The sequence below is a fragment of the Ictalurus punctatus genome, chromosome 11 (genome assembly GCF_001660625.3).
Source record: "Ictalurus punctatus breed USDA103 chromosome 11, Coco_2.0, whole genome shotgun sequence".
NCBI lineage: Eukaryota > Metazoa > Chordata > Actinopteri > Siluriformes > Ictaluridae > Ictalurus > Ictalurus punctatus.
In genome coordinates, this window is record NC_030426.2 from 2,162,708 (window position 1) to 2,174,803 (window position 12,096).

The following is a 12,096-nucleotide window of genomic DNA, read 5'->3' on the forward strand; positions in this document are numbered from 1 at the left end:
TGGCAGCCACAGCAAACCCTATTTCTCAGGCACCAGGATCTCTTCCTCCACGACAAGGGTCGCAACTAACAGCAAACAAGTCGCCCCTTTTATCAATCTTTACAAACAGAATTGGGATACTGAGGATCTATTTTACTCTAGAACCTTACCTAGAGTTGAAGGATGGTATTAGCACATCTAGATGGAAAAGGCATGCGCAAAAGGAATAATCTAGTAAGTTGTAACCCTCATAAGGAGGGCTCAAGGGTTATTGGCTCTGGCCCAAGGAGAAGACCCTAGCACTACGGAGGGAAGGAGCATGCCACTGTTCGTTTCATGAGCTGCCACTAAGAAGGTGGGTCTCATGCCATACCCGGGCGTGATTTAGGCCTTTGGGCCAAACCAGATGGCTTATCCATCAGGTAAAATTCAAGGATCCTCACCCATAAAGTGATAACTTCAGTAAGAAAAGAGGGGGAAACTCCCTTTTAGAATGTGGCCTTTGGCTCCCTCAGGAAAGAGTCTACACCAACCCCGCCACCCCCCCCCCCCCCCCTTTGTTTAACCAAACCACAGAAGCAATGACACTAAATATCTGAATATATCTTTAAAACCACTGCAATCTCATATCTTCTGCCGTTACACAATTTTTTTTATTTATTTAGTATGCATTATTATAATAGTACTAGTATGATTATTGTGTTTTACTATTAATAGTGTACTTAACATATTTTGTGTGGTATCACAGGTGCCGTTACGGGGGGTGCAGAGTATGCCAGGCATATGGGCCCATGATGCTAGGGGGCCCCAAATCACGACTTCGGATTATTTTATTTTATTTTATTTTTGTGATGTTTTCTTACATACATGAACACAAAACTAATAATATTTTAGTAAAATAAAATAAAAATTTGTGAATTACAGAAAGTAAGAAATGAACATGAGAATGCTCTCATCACTTCAAAATACACTTCAAAATACATAATTGTCAAATCACAGCAAACGAGTGACTACATTTCACATACAGCACTGCAGTCTACAAACATGTCCACCATGGACTGCAATTCCCAGAACACTCAAACACACACAGAACACTCACACTCATTCTAATCACACACACCTGCATCCAATTCACAGCACTCACCACCAACATATAAAAGAAACTTTTCGAACACTATGACTTTGTGAAGTATTATGCTCAGTTGCTTAGTCTCTGTCATATTTCTAAGCCTTATCTCATGGTTGCTTTTCTGGTTACGGACTTTGTTTACTCTGTTGACCTTGATCCTCTGCCCTGATTAGTTTTTCCTGTTTGACTGATCATTTGACCTGCCTAGCCTTGTACCTTGATTTCTGCTTAATCCTTTGGACTTTGTTTAATTAAACTGCCATACCTGCACTTGCTTCTGTCCTGCGCCTACATTACGTGACAGAATACTTTGCCGCAACATGGAAGCAGCAGGAGTACATGGAGATGTCTGGCCACCATGCATGTCAGTCCAGTTTCACCAGTGGATGGACTCCCAGACCAGCATTATGGATTGCGTGGCTACCCAAGGCAGTTCATGTTTCACTGCGAAATGTACTTTTCAAACCTGGTGAATCCCAAGCCTGACAAGAGGCAGTGGCTTGGGTTCATTGTGTCCCGGCAGTGTGGCTCAGCCCGTGATTGGGTGGAGCATCTGTTCAGTACAGGGTCAAGTGCCCTCAACAATGTAACTCAGTTTGTGGAACTATTCATGAAGGAGTTTGGGTGTCCAGGGCAGAGCTACAACCTGGATCAACTTTTGAGGGGAGTCAGTGTGATGAGCAAGCCTGACCTGCCATTCCACACCTACTATGAATGGATTGACAGGGCAGCCTCCACAGCTCAGCTTCAGCCCCCGACCGGCAGGACAGTGGTGGAGGTGACACAGACCTGCAAGACCGAGGGCTGCGGTAAATTGGCCCAGCTACAATTTCCACATGCAGGACATTTGGAATCCATGGATCATATTTAACAAGAGCGCACCTGTGGAGCTCCAACTGGAGGTCAATGTGGTGACCTCTTCTCCAGAGCTCAAACTTGAGACCCATGAATAGGTCTCACCTGCCGAGTTCCTGCCAGAGGTCAATTTGGCGACCTCATCTCCAGAACTCCAGTATGACACCTGTCTAGTTTCCTCTTCCCTGTCTAGTTTTGCCTGTTTGCCTGATCGTTTGACCCTAGCCTGCCTTGTACATTGATTTCTGCCTAATCCTTTGAACTTTGTTTGATTAAACTGCCATACCTGCACTTGCTTCTATCCTGCACCTACATTACGTGACAATGACATGAACTGCACAAAGAAAAAAGAAAAAATAAAAGAATATGATGTATGGAAAGAAGTACCTGTCAGGAGCACAAAAGCAAAAACGTAAAAAAAAAAAAAAAAGTATGAAGGAAGACATTAAAATGATTAAAGTTTCCCTTATGAATTGGGTCCTTATAAATCAGAATAAACAAAATATTGGAGGGGATTGTAGTGACAGACAGGGAACTGACTGATTAGTGCATCTGGCACTCATATCAATAGAGCACTCAATCGATCATATCACTCATATCAATAAATGTTAGAAAAATGGCCAAGCATGAAAACAAGACATATTAAAATTTAACCGTGTTACCTTTGTCTGAAAAGTTTAGGACAAGAAGCTCTTAATTTTGCTGGCTACTTAACTTTGCTTCTTTTTTAAAAATGTAAAATAACTGCAGATATAAAACTGCTATTCTATTTGGGTTTAAGCCTTTTTATTGGTTTTATATTTCTTTAATGTTACTGCCTAAATTGTAATATCTTACTGAGAATAGATGGAAGCAAGGTTATATATATATATATATATATATATATATATATATATATATATATATATATATATATATATATATATATATATATATATATATATATAATATTAAAACCTTAATAAATCTTTTTCGTTACTTAAATATATACGTATACAAAATATTAAATATAGCTAAGACTGGTGCACCTAATCAGTTTAAAGCTCTTCTAAAGAAGTGAAACTAGATTGACAAAATTAATGGTTGTTTAGGTCATGGTCTGTGAAATAACATCCTTTGTTATACACTCAGAACTTCATTCACTCTGTTAAACCATTTTCACCTCTTCTTGGATGTGTGTGTTCGTGCGCGTGTGCGTTTGGGTTAGATTAATTTCTGTGTCATAGAAAAGTTCAATGAAGTATCATCTGTTTTTAAACACACTTATTTGTTTACAAGGGCCACTGCCTTGAATTGCTGATCCTGCTACATGTTCTTCAAATAATGTTTCACGGCATTTAGGATATTATTGCAGGTGGCCACAGAGGTTATATCTAATGCATAATTAATGAATACACTAAGTTCAACTTATCACTGGATGAATAGTTGATCATAAATACTAAATTAGCCAAAATTCCCTTTCGAGCTGATCTGTTAGTCTATCCTGCACATTTGGTGGAGAATACAATAGCTCAATTTAAACAGCTAATTTTCGTTACATACAGTGTTGGAGAATATAACAATTTAACCCAAACAGCAAATTTTTCCTACAACAGTCATGTGAAAAAATAAGTACACCCCATGGAAATGGTTGGCTTTTTTGACATATTTGGACAAGCAAACATTTGATCATCTTTGAATCAGTGCCTATTAATAAAGTTCGTACTTGAAAAAGAAAAACACAAAGAAAAATAGCTTTTTCAATCGTTTATTCAACAGAAATATCAATAGATGTGAAATTCTTCTGTGGAAAAAGTAAGTACACCTTTGGCCTCAGAAGCAAGTTTTGCCCCCTTTAGCAGAAGTAACTTCTAGTAGACATTTTGCATAATTGTCCAACAGAGGCCTGTTTCACAAAAAGGTTGCAGAGTAAGTTTTGAGTTGACAAAACCAAACAAATCCAGCCTGGGTTAATTAAAGTTAACAGGTTTCATGATGCTGGTTATCAACTTTCTCAGTCAACCCAGGTTTTAACCCAGAATCAAGGTTTACTCAGACACTCTTCTATGCAATATTCTTTCAGTACATTTCCACCACCGTGCTCACAGTTGGTATGAGGTGCTTCTCCTGAAAAGCTGTTTTTGATCAGCGCCAAACATTTCTGCTCTTACTGTGGCCAAACAACTCTTTGATTTGTCTGTCCAGAGCACATTATTCAAAAAGCACTGTATGCCTATGTGCATGCAATGGCTGTAGTCTTGTGCTAATGTTCTTTTTAGACAGCCAAGGCTTTTTCCTGGCACGCCCCCATGCCGCTCAAATTTGCGCAATCTCTTTCTGATTCTTGAAGCATGCACTTTGACACCAACAACTGCAAGACTTATTAGCAGATCCTGTGATGAAATTTTGGGATTCTTGGAGACTTCCTTTTTGCATCAGATGGTCTGATCTTGGGCTGAATTTGTTTGGATGGCCAGTCCTGGAGAAATTGGCAGTTGTTTGAAATTTGTGTCACTTGTAGATTATTTTCCTTACACTGGAATGATGAGATCTTTTTTACTTACTTTTTCCATGTGACTGATGTTTTTTGTGTTAATTTAAATTGTGAAAATTTCCATGGGGTGTACTTATTTTTTCACATGACTGTACTTCATAATCATGTATTTGGCAGGGAGCAAATAAAAAATAGCATTCTTAATTGATTGTAGGGGACTTAGAGGTGGGAAGAAAGTGTGCTGATCTGATGCAGTCTGATAAGGAGCCCTACCTGTGGTGACAGCTTGCCATCCCAGTGAAAAGGGGGTTCTAGCCTGGATAGTGTAGGTGATAATTGGACTGTGATTATCAGGACCAGGCTTCCAGGAGAGAGTGGCTGTGGAATCTGAGAGTTCTTCCACATGGACGCTGGTAGGGGGACCAGGGGGACCTGAAGAAAAATGACACACATACACACTCATACCCACATTGTAAGGCTGTGTTGTGGCTTTATTATCAACAACTACCCAAACCACAGGAGTCTAACTAGTAAAACTTCATTAAACACAGTGGTGCTTGGAAGTTTGTGAAATCTTTAGAATTTTCTACATTTCTACATAAATATGACATAAAACTTCACCAGATATTCACACAAGGCCTAAAAGTAGATAAAGAGAATCCAATTAAACAAATGAAACAAAATATTATGCTTGTTCGTTTACTTATTTAGGAAAATAATCCAATATTCTATATCTGTGAGTGGCAAAAGTATGTGAACCTTTGTTTTCCATATCTGGTGTGACCCTCATGTGCAGCAATAACTATAGCTAAATGTTTCCAGTAACTGTTGATCAGTCCTGCACATTGACTTGGAGGAATTTTAGCCCATTCCTCAGTACAGAACAGCTTGAACTCTGGGATGACGGTGGGTTTCCTCACATTAACTGCTTGCTTCAGGTTCTATTTATATTGGATTAAGATCAGGATTTTGACCTGGCCATTCCAAAACACTGACTTCATTCTTCTTGAACCATTCTGTGGTAGAATGACATGTGCTTAGGGTTGAATCATGCTGCATGACCCACTTTCTCTTGAGATTCAGTTCATAAACAGATGTCCTGACATTTTCCTTTAGAATTCGCTGATATAATTCAAAATTCATTGTTCCATCAATAATGAAACCAAACATAATGCTTCTCATTTAAAACCAAATGTTTTATTCTAGTCTCATCCATCCACAAAACATTTTTCCAATTGCCATCTGACTTGTCCATGAGCACTGGCTTTCTCCTTGCAACCCTGCCATGCAGACCACTGCTGTTCAGTGTTTTCCTGATGGTGGACTCATGAACATTAACATTAGCCAATGTGAGAGAGGCCTTTAGTTGCTTGGAAGTTACCCTGGGTGCCTTTGTGACCTCGCAGACTATTACATATTTTGCTCTTAGTGATCTTTGTGGACCACTACTGGGGAGGGTAACAATGGTCTTGAATTTCCTCCATTTGTACATAAACAGTCTAATGTCTAACTGTGGATTGGTGGAGTCCAAACTCTTTAGAGATGGTTTTGTAACCTTTTCCAGCCTGATGAACACCAACAACTCTTTTTCTGAGGCCCTCAAAAATCCCCGTTGTTCATGCCATGATACACTTCAACAAACATGTGTTGTGAAGACCAGACTTTTCAGATCCCTGTTAGCAGGGATCACTACTAAGCCTGTTAACAGGGTGCTCATTCAATCCTGATGGTCATCCCATTGACTGAAAACGCCTGACTCTAATTTCACCTTCAAATTAACTACTAATCCTAGAGCTTCAAAACATTTTGCCACTCACCGATATGAAATATTTTCCTCAATAAATAAATGACCATGTATAATTTGTTTGCCTCATTTATTTAATTGGGTTCTCTTTGTCTACTTTTAGGACTTGTGTGGATATCTGCTAATGTTTTAGGTCATGTTTATGCAGAAATATAGACAATTCTACATTCACAAACGTTGAAGCACCACTGTATTTATATGTTTTTTTGGATTTAAGTACACAAATTAGCTATAGCATCCTTTTCTCATTAGCCTAAGTATGTGTTGCACTGTTCCATGTGCAAGCAATGTGTAAATATTCATAGTTCATGTGGTAGGGATTTATTTCAGCAACAGTGTGTCATCGGTTTTGCGCTATTGTGAGCTAGCTAATAGAAAAAAAGAGTTGATTTAAAAATAAAAATGAAAGCAAGGCTATATCCTTAAAATTACCACAAAATATGAACTAAAACACTTTATATTTCTTACATTTATCTACAGTAATTATTATATTTATTATATTCCTCTTAAGACAGAAATGGAAATTTGAAAAAGGAGTGTTAAAACCTGCATAGGACCACAAGGCTGCCTTGAAAAGGAGTGTTCCAGCCCTAATCTATCATCTTCAGTATCTAATTTTCATGTCAATATGCATGTTGATTAACTAGACCAGATGTCTTAAATTAGGTTTGGAACTAAACTTTCTGCAGGAGCAGAATTGGTCTTCCATGGCATAATCATAAAGCATAGGTTTGAATGGCACCTCTGACAATCAGGTCCATGGCAATAGAGCTGCTGTCCACCTTGGTCTGCACAGCACATGTGTACTTCCCTGCATGTTTCATCTGAATGTTCCGAATCATGATGTCTCCGGATGAATGCTGAGGACAGACAGTAAGACAGTAATCAACTAAGATCATTGGTCACTTTTCTCTCTGTATGTATTCAGTCCCAGAGAAACATAAATGCTTTTCTTTTAACACAAAGTAACACTGCTTTGGCACAAATTTAAACTGTCTTGTACACACAGCACTTTTACCAAAGAAAGAAAGAGGTGGAATTAAATTTGTGTAGTAAGTAAAGGTCGTTGGACTGTTACAGTCTTGAAGATGTCTGAGCTGTTTATTAGAAATTATTTATTCATTGTCATTAATATATAAAACTTGTCTTAAATTATAATGATCATGCTAGATAATTAAATCATGCATTTAACCTGCAAATACATTCACTGCCCACTTTATTTGCAACACCTTTACACTTGCTTTTCCATACAATTAACCAGTCAGCCTATGATTTGGCTATGGTCATCAAAGCCTCAGATTAATTTACATTTATTCATTTATCAGACACTTTTATCCATAGCAACTTACAAATAAGGAAATACAAGCAAAGTATTATATCAAGCGGAGAACAATACAAGTAGTGCTACCATACAAGATTTTTAATTGAGTTTTAGAGAAGCAAAGTGCGCAGAATAGAGGTGTAAGAGCCAGTGTAATTGCAGAATTTTTTTTTAAGTGTGGGTAGGGGTGTTCAAGGGTTTTGGAAGATAGTGACAGATTCTGCTGTCTGGATTGAGGTTGGAAATTCATTCCACCACTGAGGGTGAATAGGACTGGAATCTGATGTGGTCTTCTGCTGTTGTATCCCATCCATCTCAAAGTTCAATGTGTGCATTTCTACTGACCACAGTTGTAAAGAGTGGTTATTTGAGTAACTATAGCTTTCTTGTCTGGTCATTCTCCTCTGATTTCTCTTATTACTAAGGCATTTCCTCTAATAGAACTGCTAACTGCACACTGTGTGTTTTACATTTTTCACATCATTCTCTAGGAAATCTAGAGACTGATACACATGATAAATCCCATCAGATCAGCGGTTTCTGAAATACTCAAACCAGCCCTCCTGAAACATATAACCATGCCATGGTTAAAGTCACTGAACTCACATTTTTCTCCATTGTGATGTTTGATGTGAACATTAACTGAAGCTCTTGCCCAGTATCTATATGATTTTAAGCATTGTGCTGCTGCAACTTTATTGGATGACTGGATAACTGCATGAATTACCATCATGTACAGGTATTCCTAATAAAGTGGATGGTGAGTATAAAGTGGTGTCAGTTCTTCAAAGCTTCTTTATATGGCTATTATAGTTGTCATGTCATTGGTGTCCATGCCATAATCTGCTTGGGCCTTCACAATGATGAGAACCACAGTGATGAATCACACAAGGCAAAGCTAGTCACAGAAAGAAAATGAATTTATGAAAAATTAATGAAATATGAATAAAAGCATGTGGCTTATTCACCCTCTTTATTAACACATTTGAGCTTGTCAGTGCCTGGGCATAATGAGGAAAATCTCTTATAATAACTTCCTTTAGAGTCGCATTAAACTAGTTTAGTTTTTGTTTTGTTACAGTAATGCTCAAAACCGCACCTGATGTTACACAAAGAGAATAATGTGTTTCTTTGATTCATTTTGCTTAAAATGGTCAATTAGAGGACTGACACTACATTAGAGATCTGAAATGTAGTACTCTTTTTAAGGTCACTGTATCATGACAGATTTGATAGTGGTTAATTAAGTGGAGGAAGATCGATAGAACTAGGCAACAGTGTACAAAATACCACAAAAACAGTACTGTCCAATATCATGTTAAATTGCCCGCCCCCCATCCCCCTAACCATTTGGTACAAATACCCTCCCCCTACATAAACCTACCAGTCAAGCAAGGTCTTAACCAAGCTGCCCCACATATCCAATGATTTGGAAACAGTGCCTCAGCTGCAAGACTTTATTGCTAGAAGTCCAGCTGGAAGACTGAAGTCTGGAAGTCTAGCTAGGGTGGAACTGTGAGTGCTGAATGGCTGTGTGCTGTAATGCAAGGATGTTCAACATTCTGTCATGACAGGTCATCCACTTTAGTGTTCTAGGAGCCAGGTCTGTAGCGAGTTCATTCATGTATCCTCAATAACTGATTTGTCCTGGTCAGAGTCTCATATCCCAGGAATACTGGGTACATGGCAGGAACACACGACAGTCTAACATAGGACACCATGCCCACAGATATTCATATACTCACTCACATCTTGGGGCAATTTAGAGTATTCAGTTTACCTACTAGCATGTTCTAGGCGGTGGGAGGTCAACCTGGATGAACTTCACACAGACAGAGTTACAAGGATTGAACTGTGGGCCCTGAAGGTATAAGGCAGCAATGCTACATGCTGCACCAATGTACTGTGGGTTTAAGTACTATGATTTCTCTGAAAGAAGGCAAGAATATTCTGCTTGCTCCACAATTACTACTCCTCTATAGCTTCTAGAAGCTCTCAATTTCCAACATCATAATTCTTCTTTGTGGTACTTTTGTGAGTAAATAGGCCCATAGATGAAGCTTGGCTGCTGGCAGTAGTAAAGTGCTTATTTAGTGCATGAAAAGCCCCTAATGTGACATTATCCCATTTTAGAACCTTCATTTTTTCTTCTTTCATTTTATGACCTCCTATTCCTCTCATACCCACCAATGGTAATGATATTTTACTAGCACAGAATTTAAATATCTATTTCCACTGCAGGGACAGAAACCTCCATTTGTCATTTCCACAAAGAAAAATCTATCTGCAGTGCAAAAAAGTGGATGACTGCACTTGAGTTCAAGAGCTTCTGTAAAACTTTACTGTGCAGTGTGATACTGTTGGCGTTACCCAGAGTGGAGGTAATGGGGAAGCAATGGGAGAGAGGTATTTTGGCTTTACTTAAAACTTTGGAAATATATTGATAAGGGCGTAGCAAGAAGGGCTATACAGTACAAGCAAAGGCTAAAGTATTGCAAAAATAGATCTGGTCCAGAGAAAGGAAGTGGGATTAAAGTGTTAGCAAAACAACCTGTGTACAAATTTTAGGTAAAAGTCTGAGTAAGGAATATCCATTGCCCATGCAAAAACTCTTCTACTTAGGAGAGAAACCTCCTAATCAGATGGCTAAGATGTGAAATTCATGGTGCTCATTAAATATGCTCTTCATCTTTCTGCAAAAACCTATATTATTTGAGCAGTGCTAAAAATGGCTTTTTAAAAAACATTTCTACTAGGTTATCCACTGTGCTCGCTCAGAGCGGTGCACCTTGGCAAAATTTACTCAGCTACTCAATAGCAGCACAAATTATCCAGAGCAATACACAATCCAAATGTAACCTTTCTGTGTTCCTTGAAAAATACCATGTAGCAGTCCAATGGTCACAGCAGGCACTCATATACTCAGATATACAAATATATACAATAAATAAATATGTACAAATACTCAGACTCACAGAACAATTAGAAAGATTTATCTTAGCCAGTAGTGTATATTGTAAATAGGCTCAGATTTAATGACGTTCATGTGAACCTGATTTGTAACACTGATTCTTTGATAAACCCTAGTACTCTGAGGACTGCGTCTGCTGGTGTACAAGTGAGGTACAGGGGTGTGCTTATATGACTGCCATGCTTGAATAAAAATACTTAACTACTGTCTTCAGCTGCATAGTACATTTTCAACTTCATTCATTATTTTCCAATCAACGGGGTGGATGAAGCTTCTGTTTCTTACCTAGTAAATCTAATTTTGGAGAATAAGCATATGGTAATTCATTCAGTAACCTCTCTGCAATGGGGGTTGCCACTATTTATTTTCGCAGTTGTATATAAAGCATCAGATACACTATATAGCCAAAACTTTGTGGACACCTTACCATCACAACCATATGTGCTTTTTGAACATCCCACTCCAGATTTAGTACCCTTTGCTGTTATAATAACCTCCACTCTTCTGGGAAGGCTTTTCACTCATTTATGGAGTGTGACTGCAGGGATTTGCATATTTAGCCACAAGAGTACTAGTGAGGTCAGGCACAGAGTATTCAGTTGGGTTGAGGTTCGGCTCTTTGGAGGTCAATCGAGTTCATCCACCCCCGCCTTGATATACCATGTCTTCTTGGACCTTGCTATGTGCACAGGGGCATTGTCATGCTGGGACATGGGCTAGACCTTTAGCTCCAGTGAAGGGCTAAACCTCATACTTCCAAAGAAGGGAAATTGCAATGCTACAGCATTCTAAGACATCCTATATAACTGTGTACTACCAACTTTGTGGCAACAGTTTGGGGATGTCACACATTGGTGTGTTGGTCAGGTGTCCACATAGTTTTGGCCACAGTGTACATATTATTCGCAATAAAGAGTTGTTACAAGTACAGTAGCTTGAGTATACTTTGAGTCTTTTGTAGCTCTACATGTAGAGAATAAAGTATATAGTATATTATGGAAATGGTTCTGCACCAATTTGTCAAGTATATCAGGTTACAGATGACTACTCAAGCTTCAAGCAGTGCCCTTTTAGAAGAAGAAGCCCATGCACAACAGTATGCATTATGGCACATAATCTCAGTTTAGGAGTAAGATGTAATGCTTATAATGCAGCTAAAATAGCTACATTATAGCTAGTCTTCCAACTTCCAAATTCAATATTTGTATGTTTTAGAGGTCAGTTCTGTGTAAAACTGTGTAATGTCTCTTGTAACATTAGTGAAAGACACAAATACCAATCAACAAGTGATATACATATACATCAATACTTACACTACCAACTTTCTCAAAGTATCCTCCATGACTGCCAAAATGGATAAGCTGCTCGTTGAAAAACCATGTAAACTTGAGCTCCAGTGAGGGGTCGTGGGTCACCTGACAGGGCAAAACAATGCTCTCACCCACTGTAACGTCCAGTGTTGAAGGAGGAGTAGTGATTACCGTGGCCTCTGTAACAATCAAGCAGAGTTAACAATTCTATTTAGTGGTCAATACTCTTAGAGTTACAAATGATTAAGAATGAT

The 12,096-nt window shown here is 38.6% G+C and overlaps 1 protein-coding gene across 3 annotated transcripts in view; it reads right to left on the reverse strand.

The window, feature by feature from the left end:
* The window catches only part of cntn4 (contactin 4), a 280,558-nt gene that overhangs the window by 24,926 nt on the left and 243,536 nt on the right, over positions 1-12,096 (reverse strand). For all 3 annotated transcript variants that reach the window (XM_017480449.3, XM_017480450.3, XM_053683552.1), the window contains 3 exons: positions 11,846-12,021; positions 6,983-7,100; positions 4,710-4,868 (listed from right to left, as the gene is read on the reverse strand). In XM_017480449.3, the coding sequence (XP_017335938.1) occupies positions 4,710-4,868; positions 6,983-7,100; positions 11,846-12,021 (453 nt within the window). The remainder of the gene's footprint in view (positions 1-4,709; positions 4,869-6,982; positions 7,101-11,845; positions 12,022-12,096) is intronic.